Source organism: Mugil cephalus, chromosome 22 (assembly GCF_022458985.1).
Source record: "Mugil cephalus isolate CIBA_MC_2020 chromosome 22, CIBA_Mcephalus_1.1, whole genome shotgun sequence".
In the NCBI taxonomy this organism is placed as follows: domain Eukaryota; kingdom Metazoa; phylum Chordata; class Actinopteri; order Mugiliformes; family Mugilidae; genus Mugil; species Mugil cephalus.
In genome coordinates this window covers 1,165,860-1,189,392 of record NC_061791.1, presented here as the reverse complement: position 1 = coordinate 1,189,392, position 23,533 = coordinate 1,165,860, and the positions used below count along the sequence as shown (strand labels likewise).

Below are 23,533 nucleotides of genomic sequence, written 5' to 3'. Positions count from 1 at the left end.
ATAATCATCTTCAGGATCAATCGCTCCCATTAGTCAAAACTAGTTCAACTTTACCTACAAACCCTAACTTGTCCATTCACTGGGACTCACTGTGTCTTCAGAGACACGAGATGTGTCTTTTTTTAAACCAAACTTTTCTTGTAACTGTACATTTCTTGGGACTTAGGGCTGATTACATGGTCCGTGAGAAACGAGAAATTTGACATACCAACGGTTCAGAACCTTCTCATTTGGTGTCTGGTTACTAGTGGTTAGGTTGAGGTCAGGCTACTAGTCTGTGATTGGTCAGAAACTGGAAGTGTGAGCTGTGAGCTCCCAGATGCTAACATTAGCAGTGTGAATGCTAATCTCTCCTGGGTAGAGATCATAGTGTGTGTGGGTGGATGCTGACTGAATGTCATTGGATAAAATAACATTGTTGTTGGCATTTAAATGTTGGCATTTATTGTAGGAACAGTGTTCGGTGTACACAATAGATATGTCTGCTCTACTGTGTAACTACTGTTAGTTGTTGTTGTGCAATAAAAATAAGTCCAGCAAGTTCCTGATGGTTTTACCCACAGAGTTTCATAGTTAAACCTCAACTTCCCTCCAGTCTCTTAGAACTGAACCTACTCAGACGAAATGTCAAAACTCTTCAAGTCTAGTTGCCTTTTTGTTTTAATGCCTTTTAGATTAACATGACCTGGATGACTGAGAACCTTCACAGACAATACCAACGATGGCCACTAGGGGTGCAGGGATGTCCTGCTGGATGTCCTGGTGTTAAACGTCCCAACAGAGAGACTCCAGATAAACTTCACACTGTGAAAGATTTGTAAATCAGAGGCCTGTATCATGAAGCGAGCTCCAACTTATCCAAGCTGAACTTGTCCAGAACAGTGATGATCTCGTCAAGCGGTATCATGCCGCTGATCAACTCACTAACTCAACCCGGGCTTGGCTTGTTGTGAATTGGTGAATGCACACGTATAAGGGCGGGTTCCAAGGCAGCAGACCAATCACAACCATGAGGCTGATCCACCAGCACGAAGGAGCAAAGACTGATTCTCCTCAAATATGAAGAAGAAAAAGTTAATCTCACTCGAAAGCTCTAAAAGTCAAACACCATGGCTGCATTGAAGAGACGCCATAAACCATGGTAGAGGACTGCAAATTAAATAAATGCGCATATACACATCAGTGGCTCAATTAGTTTAGATTTAACGAAGCCGTGAAACCCAACCACTGAGCTGCAGAGATGAATCAGTGTCATTCCCCCGGATGTAACCCCTCTGGAGTAAAAAGATAAAAACATCATTTCATCTTAATTCTATCATGTTACCTGGGCGACAATAAAGCTGTTACATCATATCAATACATCAAGTTGTTGTCCTGAATGAAATGATCCTGATTCTGAGCTGTGTTTGAGCTTAGCGGGGACAAATGGCTAAAACATCCTCTTCTTTGTGTGATTATCTCCTGGAAGATGCGTTCACGCCGTGACGCTCTTCTAGCGGTTTGGGCTCCAATCTCAATCAGGTCTTCAATGAAAGGACACGTGATTCTTTCCTGAACAGCTGACTGGCCGGTGGGCGGAGCCTTTTATTAGATTCAGATAAATCCTGAAAGTTATCCTGACCTGAAGCAGGTCAGCTGTTCAGCGTTACCATGGTAACGTAGCTCCATAAGAATGAATCCAGCTTCATGAAACCAGAAACCCAGAGTTAACCCTGAAGTTTCCTCCATAAGTCTGTGATCCTGCTTCACGATACAGACCTCAGGATGAGACTGAGAGACAAACATTCACTGCAACACAACACAACCACTGATGCAGCTAAGTTATTGGACTGAAGCCAAAGAAATGATCAGTATCACCAAAATTATCTTGTTGACTTCTGATTCTGGGTTCAGTGGTTAACCTTCATTCTGCCATAATGACTGAGAGCATCTTAGCTCATTGCAGGTATAAATAAACCTTCTACAGCAGCAATGGAAACAAGAAACTTGACATATGACGCAGTTTAATTTGAAGTTTAGACATTTAACCTGATGATTGTGAATCAGGGAACATTAAGCTGACAAGACAGAAAAAAAAAAAGTCATTCAACTCCAGATTTAAATGATCTCTCTCAAATGCTAAATAAATCTCTTCTTCCAGTCATACGTGAATCTGGCTTCCATTAATTATCCTGTGTTTACGCCGGCAGCTCTGAGAGTTTAAGGTTTGTTTAACAGCACGAAGAGAAGTTGGAGGACTGAGTTGTATCATCTCTGACCTGAAGATGGCTATGATCACATGAGCACTGGGGTTTATTTCACTTCACTTATTCATTAACGGGCTTGTTTCCCTGAAGGAGTGTAACAGTGAACAAACGTCTTTTGAAAGACTTCAGAAAATGTTTCTGAACGCTTGTGATCATGTTTCATTTCAATTTAAACTATTTAACATGTAAACACTTGATCTGATGGTTTAAATCCATTCCTTAAGAGCATGTTTACCCTCAGTCTTTTTCTGGACAAAAGTGGTTCGAGAGTGTTGGGAACTCATTATGCTCCAGCAAAGATCTGCCAAGCCAATCAGACTGTAGAGGCGGGGCTTGATGTGTAGATAAATGCAACATGGACGTACATGCAGCTTGAAGGTGACTGGGTGAAAATGTGAAGCCAAAAGGTTAGCATGGAAGCTAGGTCAAACTTTCTACACCACAAACATTTGAGACCTAAAACCTCTTTGATGGGAAACTGATTATGCTCCAGCAAAGATCTACTGAGCCAATCAGATCAATGGGGCGGGGCTTTATTTGATCATATATTATTAAAGAGGTTTTAGGCTCTGGTGTCATCTCTGCTTCTCTTTTACCAGATTATTGATCAGTCAGCTGCTACAAGAAGAAGAAGATCTGCACCTGGTTCTAGCCGTTGGTTTTTGGTTTGTTTCAGTGACGAGTGTCCATAAAAACAGACGCCAAGAAGATGGATGTGAAGCAACAAAAAAATATTTCTATACATCACCAGAGACAAGTAAAAGACAGGAAACCAAACCACATCCTGTTTCACATGAGAACGCATTAATCACAGCTGATGCGTCATCTCACATTAAACCACTGAACTGCATTTCTTCCTGTCTCTAAGAGACGCTGAAAAACTAATTCGATTGTTTGTTTCCTCCAGACTGGATCACTGCAACTCATCATTTAAAGATGAAGAGTTTTTACAAAAAGTCTCCAGTTCTGCAGAAGGAATCATCCAAAACCTCATAGAACCACATCACCCCAGTAGACCAGGTTTACTTCTGACTGGTTCCTGGGCCTGACATGTTTTAGGTTTGACGACACTGATTGGATAAAAGGGGGCGTCTACTGAACTGATCTCAGGTTTCTGGTGAAGTAGGAGTCAAAGGGGAGCTGGAAATAAAACCTAAGGAACAAAAGGCGATGCAGGAAAGGCTACGTTCAAATTCTCTCCTCAAGAGGCAGAAGAAAATAAATTACACAGGTAACACAAAATCACTCTAAGTAAACAAATGTCAGCAAAGGTAAAATTACAAGTATTAAATAAACAAGGGAAAGGACTAAAGCTTATAGAAACTGACCTGGTTCAGGACGAGGCCGGTCCCACTGGATATGACAGGACGGACTAAGCGCAAGACGACTAACAGAAACAGACATGATCCAGGCAGGAGAGAGTGAAGAAACTGTAGAAGTCTGGCTTTTATAGACTCCTCCACAGTTGTAGCCTGTCTGCAATCACAGATGGAGGTGGAGCTTCACTGCAACCAGGAAGAGCAGGAGATGAAGGTGACCACAGGTGAAACTAGGCCCAGGTGGAAACAATCAGAACAAACAGGAAGAACGAGTCAACTCACAGAAAGAAACGGACAAGAAAATAAATGAAGAAACAACAGAAGAAAAAACATCAATCAATCCAGTTTTATTCGTTGTCCTTCACAATAACCGAAAGGGCTTCACAGCAAAGCCATAAAAAAAATGCATAAAACAGTTCAAATACCAATTACAATACAAATTCTCTCAAGATGATTTACAAAAACCCACCTGAAACCTCCAGAGCGGCCTGAGAGCGAGTTTAATCAGCTGATTACTTTCATCTGGTTTCATCTGCTTTCCTATAATATTGCCTAAGGGAAGCATGTATAATGTGAATGATACGGTCCTAGAACAGAACCCTGAGGAACTCCATAGCTTACTTTGGTATATATAGAAGAATTGTTGTTTACTTCGACAAACTGGAATCTGTTTGACAGATATGATTCAAACCAGTCTAGGGCAGTTCCTGTAATCTTGATCACACTTTCAAGTTTCTGCAGTAGAATACTGTGATCAATAATGTCAAATGCAGCACTGAGATCTAGCAGGACAAGTATAGAGACAAGTCCATCGTCTGAAGCCGTGAGGAGATCAGCATTGTGAAGTGCTCCAGGGTATTAAAACCCTTCTAGAAGAACACAAAACACATAAAATAAGCTAAAACAAGACTGTCCTAGTCAGAGTTCAGCTCCAAACATGACCAGTTTTACTTCCTCAGTGTGACAGTCCTCCAAAAAAAAGAAAGGACCAAGACAACAATGAGACACAGACGACTTTTACACACAATAAGTTAGAGGTCAACTTTGGGCCGAAAATTATGGAAAATGTGAGTTGATGCTTAAGTTGAAAGGATGTGTAAGGATGTAACGAAGCAGCTGAGCAAGATAAAAAGATAAAAATTAAACATGTGACTGTTCAAATCAGCCCAGATGAAAAATGAGTCATGATGCCCTTTTTAAAGAGCAGAGGGCGCAATCTAGTTTTGAGTATTTGAGTTCATATGCCACCGTCAGGGATTCAGACTGGACCAGATTTGTAAATCTGAAACTAGGACACATGCAGCCTTTAGTTTATTTGTATTAAACAGTCTGTTACAGGACAGAGTGGTTTAAAAAAAGTCAAGACGTTTCATCTGAGCAGCTTCTTCAGTTCTGACCAACGGGAAGAAATTTTAAGGTTTAAATAAGAAACTCTGTGGGTAAAAACCACGTGAGAAAGTTCCCTGACCTGTTTCTGTAAGAACCACAAGCTGGTGCAACTACTTTGCAAATAACTGGTGCAACTTATTTAGACTTTAGTGGGGGTGGGTGAGAGAGCGAGAGAGTTCAGTTTCCTGACAGCCTGGTGGATGAAACTGTCCCTCAGTCTGCTGGTCCTGGTCCTCAGACTCCACAGTCTCCTTCCTGATGGCAGCAGACTCAGGAAGCTGTGTAACAGGTGGGTGGCATCAGCCGCAATGCAGAGGGCTTTGTGCGTGAGCCAGGTGTTGTAAATGTGTTGAGCCCCAGCAGGTCCAGTTTGTAGATCAGCTGTTGAGTGATGATTGTGTTGAATGCTGAGCTAAGTTCTATGAACAGCATTTTTAGTGTCCAGGTGTGTGAGGGCTGAGTGGAGGGCAGTGGAGATGGCGTCATCGGTTGATCGGTTGGACCGATGTGCAAACTGGAGGGGGTCCAGGGAGGGGGGTAGGGAAGACTTGATTTGATGCATGACTAGCGGATGAAGCACTTCATCAGGATGAGAGTGGGTGCTACCGGACGGTAGTCGTTGAAGCAGGAGGGAGACGACTTCTTTGGGACCGGGATGATGGTGGTGGTGGCTTTGAAGCAGGTGGAGACAACGGCCCGACTCAGTGAGATGTTCAGCTGCACAGTCTCTCAGTACACGACCAGGTATGTTGTCTGGGCCTGGAGCTTTGTGTGCGTTGATCCTGCTGAGGGATCTCCTCACACTGTCCAGGCTCAGCGCCAGCACCTGGTCGCCTGGAGGGGGTGGAGTCTTGTGTGCAGGGGTGTTGTTGTCTGCCTCAAAACGAGCAAGGAAGTTGTTCAGCTCATTCAGCGGAGAGGTGGAGCTGTCACGGTCTGTGGAGAGGGCTTATAGTCCATAAGGGTCTGTATTCCTCACCACAGAGTCCTGGTGTTTTTGGTGTCGCTGAAGCTGTGGGTGATCCTCGTATTTTGCAAAGAAAGGTAATAGCACGTTTTGATATATAACTCGCCCTAGGATGAGTTAAGGGACGAAAAAAAGAAGGAAGGGGAAAAATAAGAAGAAACAAGTGGTATAACAATAGTGACTCGAGTGTTGCCCCGTGGCCCTAATGAATACTGAGACTGAACAGACTGAGTGTTGGTGTAGTTGTTGTCATTGTCATCGTTGCTTACCTCGTCGTTGCTGCTAACCTTCACGATACCTTAGATCAGCACACCTCCGATGATCTGTGGACACAGTTTCAGGATTAAAGTTCAGTATATGGAGAATTAAGTGTTCCAGGGTAAATGCATTAGGATAAATAATATATTAATATACTGTTTTCAAAAAGACTTTAAACCAATGAAACACTCTTCATTAGAGAACAACAAGAGGTGAACTGTGCTTTTGGCCTCTGGTTCTCTCTTCACTACGCCCGCAACACTGCAGACGCTGCTCTGATCCGTCTGTCGATCTCCCGCTCCATTCTACCCTCACTTGTGAACAAGATCCCGAGGTACTTGAACTCCTCCACTTGACGCAGGACTTCCTCCCCGACCCGGAGTGAGCAATCCACCCTTTTCTGACTGAGAACCATGGCCACAGACTTGGAGGTGCTGATCTTCATCCCAGCCGCTTCACACTCGTCTGCAGCAAGAGCTGGAGGTCGCAGTTCGATGAAGCTAGGAGGACCACATCATCCCTGGTGGAGTCCAACCCTCACTGGGAACAAGTCCAACTTATAGCTCGCCACATGGACCGAACTCGCCCTCCTATTGGTACAGGGCCTGAATGGCCCTTAGCAAGGGGCCATCCACCCCATACCCCCGGAGCACCCCCCACAGGATGCCCCTGGAGACTTGTTGGGCAAACACCCATTTCCCCTCCAGCACCCTAGCAAGGGCAAAGAGCTCGTCCATGGTTCCATACCAAGGAACGATCTGAGGTTCAATCGATCGGACCCTCTTTTCCAGCACCCTGGCGTAGACTTTCCTGGAGAGGCTGAGGAGTGTGATCCCCCTATAGTTGGAAAACACCCTCTGGTCCCCTTTCTTAAAAATGGGAACCACCATGCCGGTCTGCCTCTCCAGAGCGCTGCCCCCGATGACCACGCAATGTTGCAGAGGCGTGTCAACCAAGACAGCCCTACAACATTCAGAGCCTTGAGATACCCAGGGTGGATCTCAACCTCTCCTGGGGCTTCCCCGCCAGGTGGTTGCTTCACCACCTCAGGGACTTCTGCCCCAGGTGACGTCAGCAGCTCCCCGCCCCATACTGGGAATTTTGTTAACTTTGATAGAAAAGAATCTCTGGAGCTCTGAAGTTAAACTATTTTTTGTGTTGTTTAGTTTTTCCTGTCTCTGTGTTTATATTATAGATTTTTTTATTCTTTGACTGTGATTGTTTATTTTTAAAAGCTACAAAAGGCTGAAAAAAGAACAACTGGACGTTTAAACTTGATTACTGATGTAACCAAGGTTCTATGAATCTACTACGATGGATCCAGGGCCTAACTGTCACCCCTAAACAATTTAAGACTTGAATAAAACATCTTCAATCAACTTTACAAGTCCAGTTATCTTTGTTTCAGATTTGTTTTGTGTTTTACTGAGAACCTTCTCAAACATAAAGAGTTAAATTATAAATCATTTTTCTCTGGTTATTTTCTCTGATTACGGTAAAAAATAAAGAACGTGCAGCTGTGTATGTGTTTTAGTTTGGCAGCGCTGACATCTAGTGGTCATCTGCTGCAACTTCACCCTCTGGTCTAAAGTAAGTGGACACTGAAACACTGATTTAACTCCATATAAGAGGCACCTTTCTGACTTTCTGACAGCAAATAAATGATCTTAAACTACCCGTTTAGTACTTTATGCATTTTGATGTAACAGTGGGTGAATACATCTCCTTTATATTTATATTTTTATTCAAAAGTGTTTACCTGCTTTTGTTGGCTAATAATTGTTGTTTTTTATGTTGTGTAAAGTTTCTTTCTCAGAATAAAATGGATCTTTGCGTGATATTTAAATATCATAGACACGCTCTTTTCTAATGGATGTGAATAAGAGGCTACATTTCCACATTCACTCCTTTTTTTTTTTTACTTCATCTGGAAGGAAATGCAAATAACCAACAAGGCCAATGTTGATCCATATTTTCCTACATAACAAACAACTAAAAACTTTATTGATCCTCAGAAGAAACCAATTGAAGAGGAGGAGGAGGACAACGACTGAAGTGGAGGACAAAGAAGAAAGATGAAGCAGAAAAAGAAGAAGGACAAAAAAGTGAAAGGAGCGAACAACAGGAGGAGGTACGACCTCCTCCTTCTTCCAGCCGTTAATCAGCTGAAATTATTTCACCATTTTAATCGTTAAGATTTTACTTTTTATTTGAAAAACACAAACAGTACGTTAGAAGAGTCTTCAACATGTACAAAACAATAAAATACTTGTATAAATCAGAACAAATCAAATAAAATTAGTTAATTTTGGCTAAAATGCTAAGCTAAACTAAGCTAAGCTACAGATTTGTAATGAAATGTCTGCGTTTAACATATCCAGTTAAACTGTGACATAACAAACCATGATGACATCACCCTTTTTACGTTAGCCTGTTAGCTGCTAACACTTTCTTATAATTGAGATGAAAAATGCACCCGTGTTTGTTTCAGTGAAGAAACTTTTTAAGAGCCTTTACAGACACAGAAACATTAACGCTGCAAAGCTAATAAGCTAATTAATGAGGTCACGCCTTGACCGCTGGTTCCTGTGCAGAGGACAGTGCAAAGGTTAAAGGTCCCGAGGCTTCTGTTTGGACGTCATTCATGGCCATGGAATATTGTCCTGCTGAGCTGTCATGGCGTTTGATCTGGTCGATCATGGAGAGGGAAATCAGCAGACCCAGCAGCTGTGAACACAGTTTATAAAAATTAAACCAGAGGTCGAGGATCCCACCGTCCTTTGATTCCCATGTTGACAGAGATGGTACCTCCGGCAGTGCAAAGATGCTAGCTAGCTTCATGACATGCTGCTTCATTACTTGCCAACTCTGCTTCTCATTGGCTTCTTGAGACTTGATGCGAACATACTACAACAACAACAAATAAGAATGAGAGGAGCTTACTGCAATGGCAGACAATCCAAAAGAGATGCCTATGATGATTTCAAAGCCATTGTGTAAGTACGGGGAGATGATCTCCCTGTAGACCTGCAGAAGAAAATAGTACAGTAGTTGTTATTATTATTTTATGTGAATATGACAAACCAACTGGGGTTTGGATTTACTGTTCGGGTGACTGGTTGGATACCCATGCATAGATCTGGTCTGAGCCAGTTGTTTCCTGCATGAAAACAATAGCAAAACAGTCCGCTGTATATTATCTGTCAAACACCAACATCGTGACTTCCGGTTAGGATGTGCAGGGGATGGAAGACTAACTGAGAAATTTTATAGGATGTGGTCTAAATGGACTGGTTATGTTAAACACATGAGATCAGGTTCTTGCCGATTCATATTTTTATTTTGTTTCTGTGTAATTTTCTATGTTCAATTTCATTTTTGAAAAATGTGAAGTGTGGAAACTGAAATCTAAAATTTTTAGAGGGAAGAGCAAGTCCGTCTCATCACTGTCCTTTGATTTTTCCATCCCTTCCACTTTCCTCGTCTCATCCCTTTGACTTTTTTCATCCATTCGCCACTTTTCATCCCTTCCACTCTACTAATTGACTTTTCGCTAAACCCCGCCCCCAAACGGTCATTCTAGCAGCTGTTAGTATGTAAACAAGGTCCGTCAAGCTAAATGGTGAAGTGGTGTGGTCTAGCTACTAGGTTCTCCAAGACTTTGTCTGGGGGGGTCATGTTCTTCCCAACAGGAGCGGAGCCTTGTGTGGATCAAACAGTGTGGAAGGACCCACTTCAGCTACATCTCTAGTAAACAAACAAGCTACACACGTCTGCTCCAAGGTAAGGCTTAAATGGGCTAAAGCTATAGTGATAGCCAGCTAGCATTTCAAACTAGTCAGACGCTCTTATATACAGAACTGTATATCAAAGTTATGGTTACTATTGGTGAATATTAGTAATAGAATCTAAGGCAGCAGCTAAGGAATCAGGGCTAGTAACAGTAACTGGCCGTTAGCATCAAGACAATCGTAGTAGTGGTTTAGAAAGACCTTTTCGTTGGCGACGACAGAAAAGCCCGAGATCAGCATGATGATCATTCCAGCTCCCATGAAACCTGCAAACTGTACAACAGCAACAAGAAATGATTCAGTTGAGAGTTTCTATCCACACTTTGTTTGTCATGGACTTTTGTACGTACTGTTTTTAGCAAACATATGTTCTCGGAGCGGGCGGCAGAGACTCCCAGGGAGGAGATGCCAAAGACGCCGATGGCGTTCACCCAAGACCAGAACACACTCATGCCGATCCCAGCAACCTACTCGAACAAACAAAAAACCCACAAAAAATCTGCACAATTTTTTTTTCGTGTGTGCTATAGACATTTACCATGCCTTTAAATATAAATAAATTTATAACTCATGTAACAGAAAGTCCAGTCACAGAGTTCGGCTCCATCAGGTCTAAATTTCAGTATTAACATTCTAACTCTTGTTTTTTTCTTCAGATTTCTTGTTCTTAAAACTTAAGAAGTGTAATTAAATACTGAGACTGAACGGACTGAGTGTTGTTGTTGTTGTCGTAGTTGTTTACCTCGGCGCTGTAGGCGGTGAGCCTCATTGCATTGCCAAACATCAAAACTCCGATGACCTGAGAACACAGTTTCAGTACTAAAGTTGAGCATATGGAGGATTAAGTGTTCCAAGGAAAATGTATTAGAACAAATATTATATTAATATATTTAAAAGAGTATTAACAAATGATACACTCTTCATTAGAGAACACCAAGAGGTGAAAGGTGTTTCTGGCCTACTACAAAGAGACTGGAAAAGATGTGGTTTAGCTCAAGTGTGTTATCTATACACACACCACTTCCTGCTAATGTTTTGAAGTCTTGCAGAGCTTCTGCTGTTCCTACTCTGAGACACACGGGGGAGACAAAGAGCAACGAGTAAACACAGACTCCTCATATTTCAGTCTTTGGAGACACAAATGTCTTTGTGTCAAATCTAAATGCACAACTTTAATGTTAGTTATGAACTCTAATCTAATGTATTATAAATAACTCCATCACCATATTAAAATCATATTAATTTTTGAGTAAATTAAGTCAGAAACTGAAGCCAGTGTGCACCAGTTGAGACAAAAGCATTAAAATTATTATATATGTCCTCCACAAACTCTGACCTCTTATAATTTTTTTTTATTCTAATTTATTTTTCCTTTGTTGTGGTAGAAAACACTAGAGCCTCAGAGACGATGGACAAACTATTTTACTTTCTCTTCAAATGTCAAATGTCACTTTTTGAAGCTTTACAAAGTTTTATCATATTCAACTATAATAACCTTCAACTTTTAAACCTAAAACTTCTCAAACTATCGATAGATAGATTACTGTATTCATCCCCGAAGGGAAATTGGGTATAACCTCAACCTATATATATAACCTCAACATGTTTAAAGATTCATTTCTGCTTTTCTGCAAAAGACAAATAAAAAGTGTTTCCACTTACTGAAAACAGTGAATTGAAGAAGATGAAGACACACTTGAGGCATCCGTTAATTTTTCCCATTTTGAGTTGTTCTCAGAGCGGCTGTGAGGAGGTGAAGTGGTGTGAATGTAGCTCAGTGGGAATGTGGTGATGTGCTGCAGTGAAATGTAGATGTAGGTGACGTAGATGCAGAGGTGATCTACAGGAGGGAGGGTCATCTAGTTTGGTGGTTCAGTTGTTGTCTCAGCAAAAAGAGGCTTTTACTTTCACATAGTTACCATGTGTAACATATTCCCTAAAATTTGTGAGGAAAATAGAATAAACCCTCAGATTCCAGATGCTCATTTTAACAGTTGTTCTATTCCACACAAATACACTTTAAAACACTAACTTTAAAAAAGCGTCTCTCTCTTTCTCTTTCTTTAAATATTGTCTTTAATTCATTATCTGTATTGTTGAGCCTCTACAGTTATAAGCGTAAAATAACTTACACTTGGACTCCAAAAGAAGTGTCCTATGTTGAGTTGTCTTTTCTTTTTTTAATTTAGGTCAACTGAACCACGAAGTACACAGGTGCAATTGATGGAGTGAAGGAAGTGTTACTGTAGGTGTAAGGTGTATGTGTACATTTGTGTGTGTTGGGGCACAGGCCCTCTTGCAGAGGTACTGCAAGGAGGTTGCAAAAAATCCTCTCACCCTCATTGGGTATGTGGTTCCGTTTGTAATGTTGCACAACTTAATATGAACACACAATTTTTCCTACATTTAGCTCCAAAATACTAAAAAAAAAAAAAAAAATGAGGTGTGAATTTTTCAAAGTCACTTTTTAATCACATTTACTAAATGTTAAATCTAAACGTTAAGTTAAATCTAAATGTTAAATGTAAATGGAAATATTAAATTTAAATGTTAAATATAAATGTCTGAATTTGAGTCTAAAATCACTCTTCCAACGTTTTTCCAATGAATCAGTGACATGTAGTCAGTCAATTGGTGAAAGGCAGCACGGAAAGAAACGTCTGAGTCCCATGACAACTGACCTGAACGTGCTGATTGGTTTAGCTTTGGTTATAAATCAAATGAGAACCGAATCTAAACGACTAAACCCACTGGTCCAGTAAGACGGATGGTGACTGGCGGATGGCCGGTTAATATTTTGATACGATTAGAGTAATCATAGTTAAAAGCACTCATTAATATGATTCGCTGAGTAAAAATCAGAGCTGGAAACTCTCATATTCTCTCAATCTCCAACCAGATTGGACCTGTAGAAACATTTGAGGTTAAACCAGTTCTGCTACGAGCTTCAACATTAGTTGATTTTCATGGTGTCATTCACACTTTCACGTCTCAATCAGGTGTTAACCTTTAAAAATAATCATCTTCAGGATCAGTCGCTCCCATTGGTCAAACATCTTCAAAGATCTGTGAGCCAACCAGATCATTGGGGCGGGGCTTTGTGTGATCATACACATCACCTGAGCAATGAGGTGAATTAATTTGCTTTTCTCTCAATGAAAAACCTGGCCGTAGCATTCTGAGGTTAACATCTCGATGCTAGCTAGCCGGCTAACTGCTCGTTAGCACACATCCTCCAGGAACTCGTTCTGCCACTGTTTTGATACGAGTCTCTGGGATGATTCTCAAACACAAAGTGGGCGGAGTCAGGAGCTAAATGGGACAGAGCTCAATGGTGATCGGGTGAAAACGTTGGTTTAGCATGGAAGCTAGCCCAAACTTCCCACACCACAAACATTTCTGAGGTCTAAAATCTCTTTGATGGGAAACCGATTATGCTCCAGCAAAGATCTACTGAGCCAATCAGATCAATGGGGCGGGGCTTCATGTGATCATATATTATTAAAGAGGTTTTAGTCTCTGGTGTCATCTCTGCTTCTCTTTTACCAGATTATTGATCAGTCAGCTGCTACAAGAAGAAGAAGATCTGCACCTGGTTCTAGCCGTTGGTTTTTGGTTTGTTTCAGTGATGAGTGTCCATAAAAACAGACGCCAAGAAGATGGATGTGAAGCAACAAAAAATATTTCTATACATCACCAGAGACGAGTAAAAGACAAGAAACCAAACCACATCCTGTTTCACATGAGAACGCATTAATCACATCTGATGCGTCATCTCACATTAAACCAATGAACTGCATTTCTTCCTCTCTCTAAGAGACGCTGAAAATCTAATTCGATTGTTTCCTCCAGACTGGATCACTGCAACTCATCATCATTTAAAGTTTTTACAAAAAGTCTCCAACTGACTCAAAAGTTCTGCTAAAGGAATCATCCAAAACCTCATAGAACCACATCATCCCAGTAGACCAGGTTTACTTCTGACTGGTTCCTGGGCCTGACATGTTTTAGATTTGAAGACACTGATTGGATAAAAGGGGGCGTCTACTGAACTGATCTCAGGTTTCTGGTGAAGTAGGAGTCAAAGGGGAGCTGGAAATAAAACCTAAGGAACAAAAGGCAATGCAGGAAAGGCTACGTTCAAATTCTCTCCTCAAGAGGTAGAAGAAAATAAATTGGTAACACGGGTAACACAAAATCACTCTTTTCAAGGAAAAATGTAACCAAAGGTAAAATTACAAAGTATTAAATAAACAAAGGAAAGTACTAAAGCCAGCAAAAAAGTATGAGGTACAAAGTCTGTGATCAGTGTGAGATGAACATGTTGGATGTAGTTACAGACATGTGTGAAGGGGTAGATGGTACAAAACAAAGCAACCACACAGAAACAGACATGATCCAGGTGGGAGAGAGTGAAGAAACTGTAGAAGTCTGGCTTTTATAGACTCCTCCACAGCTGTAGCCTGTCTGCAATCACAGATGGAGGTGGAGCTTCACTGCAACCAGGAAGAGCAGGAGATGGACGTGACCACAGGTGAAACTAGGCCCAGGTGGAAACAATCAGAACAAACAGGAAGAACGAATCAACTACAAAACAGAAAGAAACGGACCAGAAAATAAAAGAAGAAACAACAGAAAACAAAACATCAATCAATCTAGTTTTATTCGTTGTCATTCACAGTAACCAAAAGGGCTTCACAGCAAAGCCATAAAACAATTCAATTTAATTTTATTCATATAGCGCCAATAACAATACAAATTTTTTTCAAGACACTTAACAAAAACCCACCTGAAACCTCCAGAGCAGCCTGAGAGCGAGTTTAATCAGCTGATTACTTTCATCTGGTTTCATGGATAAATATAGCTGGGTATCATCTGCATAGCAATGGAAGTTTATGCCGTGCTTTCTAATAATATTGCCTAAGGGAAGCATGTATAATGTGAATGATACTGATCCTAGAACAGAACCCTGAGGAACTCCATAGCTTACTTTGGTATATATAGAAGAATCGTTGTTTACATGGACAAACTGGAATCTGTTTGACAGATATGATTCAAACCAGTCTAGTGCAGTTCCTATGATCTTGATCACACTTTCAAGTCTCTGCAGTAGAATACTGTGATCAACAGGGTCAAATGCAGCACTGAGATCTAGCAGGACAAGTATAGAGACAAGTCCATCGTCTGAAGCCGTGAGGAGATCAGCATTGTGAAGTGCTCCAGGGTATTAAAACCCTTCTAGAAGAACACAAAACACATAAAATAAGCTAAAACAAGACTGTCCTAGTCAGAGTTCAGCTCCAAACATGACCAGTTTTACTTCCTCAGTGTGACAGAACTCCAAAAACAAGAAAGGACCAAGACAACAATGACACAAAGACGACTTTTACACACAATAAGTTAGAGGATGTTCAACTTTGGGCCGAAAATTATGGAAAATGTGAGTTGATGCTTAAGTTGATGTTGCAGTGATGTGTAAGGATGTAACGAAGCAGCTGAGACAGATAAAAAAATAAAAAGTAAACGTGTGACTGTTCAAATCAGCCCAGATGAAAAATGAGTCATGATGCCCTTTTGAAGAGCAGAGGGCGCAATCTAGTTTTGAGTATTTGAGTTCATAAGCCACCGTCAGGGATTCACACTGGACCAGATTTGTAAATCTGAAACTAGGACTCATGCAGCCTTTAGTTTATTTGTATTAAACAGTCTGTTACACGACAGAGTGGTTTAAAAAAAGTCAAGACGTTTCATCTGAGCAGCTTCTTCAGTTCTGATAAACTGGAGGAAAGTTTAAAGTTCAAATAAGAAACTCTGTGGGTAAAAAACACGTGAGGAAGTTCCCTGACATGTTTCTGTAAGAACCACAATCTGGTGCAACTGCTTTGCAGATAACTGGTGCAACTAATTTAGACTTTAGTGGGGGTGGAGTGGGGGGGTTATTTGTCCCTGTCACGTCTCCCTATGAACGGAGTTCATAGGTAACAGTTAACAGCTAAGAGTATCTCTTTCTAGCCTCCTACAGTGAATACGCTATGAAAACAACTGTGAAATGTAAAAGATGAAATGCCATTGTCTCAGTGTTATACAGCACACAACACAACACAACACAACACAACACAACACAACACAACACAACACAACACAACACAGCAGCTCATTAACATATCACAGCCAGTGTGGCATGTCCATGACGTTATGTGTTGTTTCCTTTTGCAACAGAAGTAACCACACACTCTCACACAAACACATGCGATGAAGGTTTAGAGTTAATCTACAAGTGATCATTCATTCACTCATTCATTCAAGAAGAAACCTCTAAGAATATCTGGTTTTCAGCTTTTATTTTCAAAGGAACAAACACATTTATTCTCTGCAAACAGAAACAGCTGAAAGTTAAATAAAATCTGAAGCTACAGTTCCTCTAACGTCCATTAGAGGGCGAGAGAGACAGAGAGAGAGAGAAGAGGTGATCTGAGCATAAAATGATTAACGCATTTAATCTGAACGTCTTCACCTCCAGATGTTTCATATCTGGTCTCTGAGGAGCTGCAGTTTCTGGTCCAATTTCTGATCTTGGTTTGAACCTTCCTGACCCCGTTAAATATCTCTGAATAAACTTCCCCATCTCCAGCTGAAAGATAATCATTAATTATCCGAATGGAGACTCTTAACTATTAGCTCAGTTAAATCCAGATGGAGACTTTTAGATTTAGATTTTTACACATGTTTTTTAATTTTTTTTATTTTAACAAATTGTATTTATTTTATCTAATTTTATTTGTTTTATTTTACTAGATTTTTACTCATGATTTTTTTTATTTCATGTAATTGTTTTTTTCCATTTTTACTTATATACATTTTTTTATTGCATTTCAGAAGATTTTAATAGATGATTTTATCTCATTTATTTTAGATTATTTAAGCAGATTTTTACTTATTGTTTTAAGTTTACTTTATTTTTGTTTTTTTATATACAGTATTTTGATCTTATTTTATGTTTCGTTTTACTTGTGGTCCTCAAGAGTGTTTTTTTATGTGCCACTGAACTCGAAATTAATCTGAACTTAAATCAAAGACACATGAAAGAATAGACGCCACAAACTCTGGAACCAATGACATCAGCAGATTTAAAAGTTAAGTTGTAAGACCTGAACTGAATAAATAAAATGCAGCTCTACGATAATTTAACATTTTCCCGAAAAAAAAGAAAAACAAATTTTAACAAAAGAAAAATGAAAACCCCGAGACAGTAGTTTAATCTGGCTGAGGGGTCAGAGGTCAGGGGTCAGAGGTCAGGGGTCAGGTGAAGGAGGGCTTCGGTTGGTATTTGACTCGGTTGAAGTCGTCGACCGTCGTTTCTACCGGAGGCTTCTTCCAGTATTCCTCCAGACCCAGAGTCAGACACAGAGCGATGGCCGCCATCTGAAACAGAGACAGAGAGACGTCAGTCAAACTCAAGCCGAGGATGAAGCTGAGGATGAGGATGAGGATGAAGTTGAGGATGAAGCGGAAGCTGAAGCTGAGTGGGTAGTTACTGCGATGGTGGCGAGGGCTGAGATGATTCCTATTCTCAGTTTGATGGGGAAGCTCAGGTAGCTCTTCAGGACGGGGCCACAGGGCTGCAACACACAGGTCAAAGGTCAACGGTCAAAAGGTCAGGACTACAAACTACAAAACAAAACAGGAAGTTCTGTGATTGACCTCAGAGTGGATCCAGAGTTTATTAGAGCCCGGCGGAGGCTGAAGCGGAGAATGAGTTCGGTCTAAAATCACACAGCGTCCGTCAGAGCTGACGTTACCGAGCCGAGAGCTGAAAGAAGAAAAGAAACCAGAGACATGAAAGACATCTGAGCTGGTTTAAAGGCTGAGGGCGTCCGCAGAGGAAGTAGAAAATAACTGTCTTACCTCGGCTCCAGGTCGGAGCTGGGGGGGGTACAGGAACAGGAAGCAGGAAGTTGATTCTCCCAGTCCTTGAAACTCCTCAGACCACAACAAGAGTCCTCGGGAGCAGAGTTTATCTCCAGTTAAAGACGAGCAACTGAACTCGTATAGAAACATTTCCTGAGAGCTAGCATGCTAGGCTAACTTACCGAGGCCTGGAGTTTCTGAAGTTCCCCCTGGATGTAATGCTCGGCCTTGTGGAGCGGAGTCACGTTCAGGAACAACTCGTCCACAGCGCTGTCCAACTTCACAACACAACACAACACAACACAACACAACACAACACAACACAACACAACACGACACACAGCTGTTCACATTCTGCAGGTTTGTTCTGCGTTTCCTGTTCATCCTAAAACGTTTAATAAAGGTTTGACTGAACATAATAAAATCAGAAATATCAGTTATGTCTCTCGACTCATAGAATAAACCTATAACATCATAGATTTGATATAAATAAAATGAAAAGTACGTAACAGCCATTTCTGATTTAAATAACACTGACAATAGCATTAAAGTAAATGTGTCTGGAAGATGTGTTATGCTTGTATGACTCGGCCTCAGCCTCCAGGGGGCAGCAGAGACAGTGTAAAGAGCCTCCAGTCACCTGAGCCTGAACCCGGACCAGAGGAGAGGCGACGACCATCAGAGCCACGAACTCCACGAATATCAGAGCAGAAAACTGGAGAAGACGAGTCAGAAGTCAGGTCTGGAGATTTAAAACGTCTGAACGAGGAGAAAAAAAACTTTAAATCTCACCAGCAGCAGCAGAGTTTTGACGTCCAGCGACGCTGCACAGATCCCCAGGACGGATAAGATCACGGTGAGAGGACCGAACACCTGGAGGACCAGTAAACCATCGCTGCTGGACAGATGCTCAAACAACTGAGACAGAAAGAGTTTAAAAATTAATCTAAACTACGTAACTTCCATCTAAGCCGGTACTTTGTTTTGTTTTGTTTTGTTTTTTTTAGCCTCGATTATTAACTCTTATCATTCAAAAAACAAACAAACAAAAAACTCCTATTTAGGACGTATCCAAAGTAACTGACTCCTGTTCATGAACATGTTGGAGCTCATTCATGGTCTCGGTCTCTTTTTAAAGACAGGACTCTGAAGTTTCTATCACAAAAGTCAGAATCTCTCTAAGTGGTTTAGTTGTGGAGGAATCAAAGTTGACACAGTTAAAAAATAAGAAGTCAATGGGTTTGTCTGAATCTTTTGGTTTTGTAAAAATGTGTTGGTTGAATCCTATAATCCTATAACGACTTCTATCATGCAGCGTTTACTAAAACACAACTCTGATTGGTTCAAAAAGATACTGCTGCCACATAAACCACCCAGAGGAGCGATAGAGAGTTATGATGATTTTGTTTGTTTGAATCAAACTATTTAGGATTAATAGTGACGTTAGTGTCCGTTGTCACAGAATTACAGATGGTCTCAGATCTTTAAATAACTACTTTTGCATAAAATGTTCCTCTCCTAGTACTTGTCTTTTTGTCTGTTTGTCTCCCCCTACTGGCAGTGAGGGCATTTTTTTTTCCAAAAACTGTAAATGTATCAAAGATTTTTGCAGTAAATTAAAAAAGAGCAAATGCACAGATATTCATTTATTGCATCATTTGATTTACTTTCTAATGATTTAATCACTTCCACATGAAAACGGTGTCACAGTTGACAGTGTTGTAAACAGAAATAAATAGACCAAATCTAGGCAATAAAACTTTCATTTTAAACTTGAGATTCACCTTCTCTACTGGAATGCTGCCATCGATGGAGGCAAAGCCGACGCCGATCATGACGACACCAGAAACCTGCAGGGAAACGTTAGATCAGAATTCCTCCCATACTGATCTTCATCCCCAGAGAGACTAAACCCTCGGCTGGGAACGCTGACCACGCCGAGTCCCAGACTTTAAACTCTCACAAACAGTCCAGCTGCACGGAGGAACAAAAAAATAAAAAAATAAAAAAAGAACAGAGAAAGAAAATAGAAAACTCCTTTCTCAGGAAATATTCTCAGCTTCTCCTGAAGATTCTTATTGTTTTTAAATCACTGGAGTTCGACTCTGAACAGATCTGGTTTTAAAATATCAGGGCCAAAGAGGAATAGTTCATTAACCTTAAAAGCTGTCCTAGAAATTCTGTGGATCTAGAAAAAGAAAACATTATCTAGAGTTTATTTGACATTTTTCTGTCTTCTGGGGTTTTCTAGAAAACCATCAAGTAAAAAGAAAACACCTCTAGAAATGTGGAAAAACGTACCTGCAAGGCCAACAGCTCCTGATCATTTCAAAGCAAAGGTAGAAATGTGGGAAAAGTTCATTAATCTTAAAAGCTTTTCTAGAAATTCTGTGAATCTAGATTTTCAACACTTCTTTAAATCCTTTCTCCAGAAGCAAATATGTGATTTTAGAACTCCAGATATATGCAAAGAAAGGCTCAAATATATTCTACAAAACTACGAATAGGTTCTTTAACAACATCTAGAAAAACACAGGTCATCTAGCTCCTCTAGAAACTCAATAATTTCCCTAAAATGTATCAACGCCTCCAGAAAGAAAAGAGAAAACTCAATTGATCATCCAAAAACAAATAAACAGACAAATGGTTCAAGAACCTTAAACATAAAGCCTTTTCTAGAAACTCTGTGATTCTAAAAGCTCAAAAGTTTACAAACAAACCTAGAAGTCCAGAGACTATTAAAGAAAACATTATACTCTTTATCTTCATGTGTTTTCCAAACAGTTTCAGGAAATATTCCGAAAACTAAAATATAAAGTGCCTCAAGCACCTGTTTCTTCACCATGTGACCTCGATACAAACATGAACTCACATCAGTCTGAGTCTGAGGGAGGATAAAAACACCACAGACTCTCCTCAGCAAACCAGACGCAGTGAAAACAGGGAAAGTCTCCAGTGATTTGTGGTCGAGTTGAAGTGGAACGCACAACATAATCGCTGCAATCAGCTGATTGAGTGTAAACAACAGCAACGCAGCGGCCAAAACAGGAAGCAGGAAATAACCGAGATGTTTGAGTAATGACGCCGGAGGTCGTTACATGAGCGGCAACTAAAGGCATTAGAGAGAGAGGGTGAGGAATAACAGTCATTTGTACTTTCCTAATTTGTATTTACTACAGGGATTTAACTTGTGACGTGCTTTCTGGTGAGTAACATCTCAATACACTTATTGATTCTTGTTTTTACTTGTTGCTATCATGATTTGATCTTCTATAGTGCCTCAGTTACAGGTTAGTGCTTCACATACATGTGAATAATGCATCACTGATATCAAACTGAAATAAAATAACCATAACTTTAAGTTGAGTGACACTGGAGACTCAAAGTGTCACCAGTACAAATGGTGACATAAAGTAGTGTATCGCCACCATAGCTATGACCTTCCATCAGCATCTGATCCATCTTTAAGTTCTGGTATTTGTGTCTGTAAATCAGCAGCAGCGCCACCATGTGGTCAGTAGAATATTAGATCAGCTGCTGTCTCTAATGGATCTCTACCTACCACTGGACCAGAACCAGGAACACATGGTTGGTGACTTGGAGACATGATCCAGATTTAGGGCCAAGATGGAAAGACTCTCACATTAAGTTCTTCTTTATTTCTTGATCATTTCTAACAGAGGTTGACTGAATGATTTGAACTTCTCTTCCACAGATCAGCCCTGGTCAGTAGGTCTCTAACGTGACCCAGGACTCATTGTGCGTTCACACTAACCAGAGGAATGAGGCCACACGGGTCCCAGACCGTTAACATTCATTAAAAACTAGAGGCCCTCGAGTCGTTCCCTGAGGAACTCCACTATTTCAATTCAAACCTTTTTTGAAGATAAACATCATCTGTTTAAGAATTAAAAACAAATACATTTACTTGTGAAAGCTACCTTAAAAAATAAAAGCGTGCAGTTGGCATTAGGTTCTTGGGTTGGTAGTAAACTGGGATAATAGCAAGAATACAGTTCAATAAACTGACTGCAATGCAAACCATAAGTGTTATATGAAAATATATACTATGAAAAATGGTTTACATTACAAAAAAAGCATCACACAGGATCAATATGAAGCCTCAGCATCTGTTACCAGAACAGTTCATGTACAGTACATATAAAGAATACGAATTCTATAATTTTGCATAAATATAAAATTATATAATTCTAATAAGAATTATAATTAATTTAAAACACATATCGTTCTATTACCTTCTTTATCCGATCAATGTCACATCACTGCTGAAGATCTCATCACCAGCCACAAACTAGCTATTAGCAATTAGCAATTAGCTTACCATTAGCAGGACAGTGACACAGATGGCGAGCCCTCGCAAATAACTCCTGCAGCGAGCCATGACCGCCGCCTGAGAGAGTCGAGCTAAAATAGAAACAAAAGTGAAGACCAGAGCCCAGTGTGTGCGGGTGATGGATGTTGTTTAAAGCTCCAGAGTGTTTGGCTGCCAAACGAAGAACATGACCAAGTTTGGAAGATCAGCAGAGAGGAGAGGAGAGGAGAGGAGAGGAGAGGAGAGGAGAGGAGAGGAGAGGAGAGGAGAGAAATAAAATGAGAGGAGAGGTTAGTCCAGGTAAGAATTAAATGCAATTAGGAGGAAACAAAGATTGAGAACAAGATAAAAAAGAGAAAAACAGGAAGGGAAGCAAGAAATGTGGATGGGAGGGAAGTGAAAGTGATGAAGATGAAAGGATGTAAAACAAGGAAGAAGTGTGATGGAGGAGGGAGGTAGTTATTAGGAAGAATAATATCTTTAACACAGCTTGTTTGTTTATACAATGCAACAGAAACTGTTTCATAGCAGCCGGCAGACTCAACAAACTCAGGCCTGATGCCTTTCCTCATAACTACTTCCTCCAGCTTTTCCTGTTCTCCTCCCAGCTGTTTCCAGAAAACTCCTGATTAGAAACAAGGAACTAAATCTGGTAGCAAACGATTCCTAAGAGATGAGAGCGCCACCTGGTGGAGGTTCATCAAACTGTCCCCGTACACAACTCCACACCACAACCAAAATAATCACCTCATATAAAAAGAAATGTGTATATTTTTTAAGTAAGCACATTTAAACATTTAAACTATTGTTTTTTTTTTCAAAGCAAATTTCTGTTCTATTTTAACTTACATTAATATTAAGAGGATCTAAAAACATTCCCTGAGGAACTCCACAAGTGTTTTTCAGTATTTTGAGAATTGAGTCCATTTGATGAGACAAAGAAAACATTTGATAGTAGAAGTTCTTTTCCTTCTTTCCTTTATTTTTTTACGCAAACACAACATAAGTAAAGGTTTATTATGTCTGGGTTTCTTCTGAAATCATCACCATGACTATATATAAAAAGTAGCACGAGTTGGTTTTGCATACCATGAACTCAGATGTCTTAATGATGCGGAGAACCAGAGGCCCTAAAATCATTTCCTGAGGAAATCCAAAAAGGTATTTTAATTGACAAAGAATTCTTTGACACAGTTTTACAATTCAAATCCTCCTTTCTGAAACGGACGACAAAACTGAAAGTTTATAATGTCTGGATTTGTAACAATATCATCATATACTTTTATACGATTGCAGTTTCATTGAAACTGAGCCTGAGTCAG

The 23,533-nt window shown here is 40.3% G+C and overlaps 1 protein-coding gene across 1 annotated transcript; it reads right to left on the bottom strand.

The window, feature by feature from the left end:
• Positions 1–17,199: 17,199 nt before the first annotated feature.
• On the bottom strand, positions 17,200–22,421 carry LOC124999949 (23 kDa integral membrane protein-like). Its single transcript, XM_047575200.1, has 9 exons — positions 22,221–22,421; positions 19,663–19,728; positions 18,671–18,796; positions 18,519–18,593; positions 18,061–18,156; positions 17,876–17,970; positions 17,672–17,780; positions 17,506–17,589; positions 17,200–17,392 (listed from the first exon to the last, which is right to left on the bottom strand). The coding sequence occupies exons 1-9, from the start codon at positions 22,278–22,280 to the stop codon at positions 17,270–17,272; spliced, it is 834 nt and encodes a 277-aa protein (XP_047431156.1). The 5' UTR covers positions 22,281–22,421; the 3' UTR covers positions 17,200–17,269.
• Positions 22,422–23,533: the final 1,112 nt, after the last annotated feature.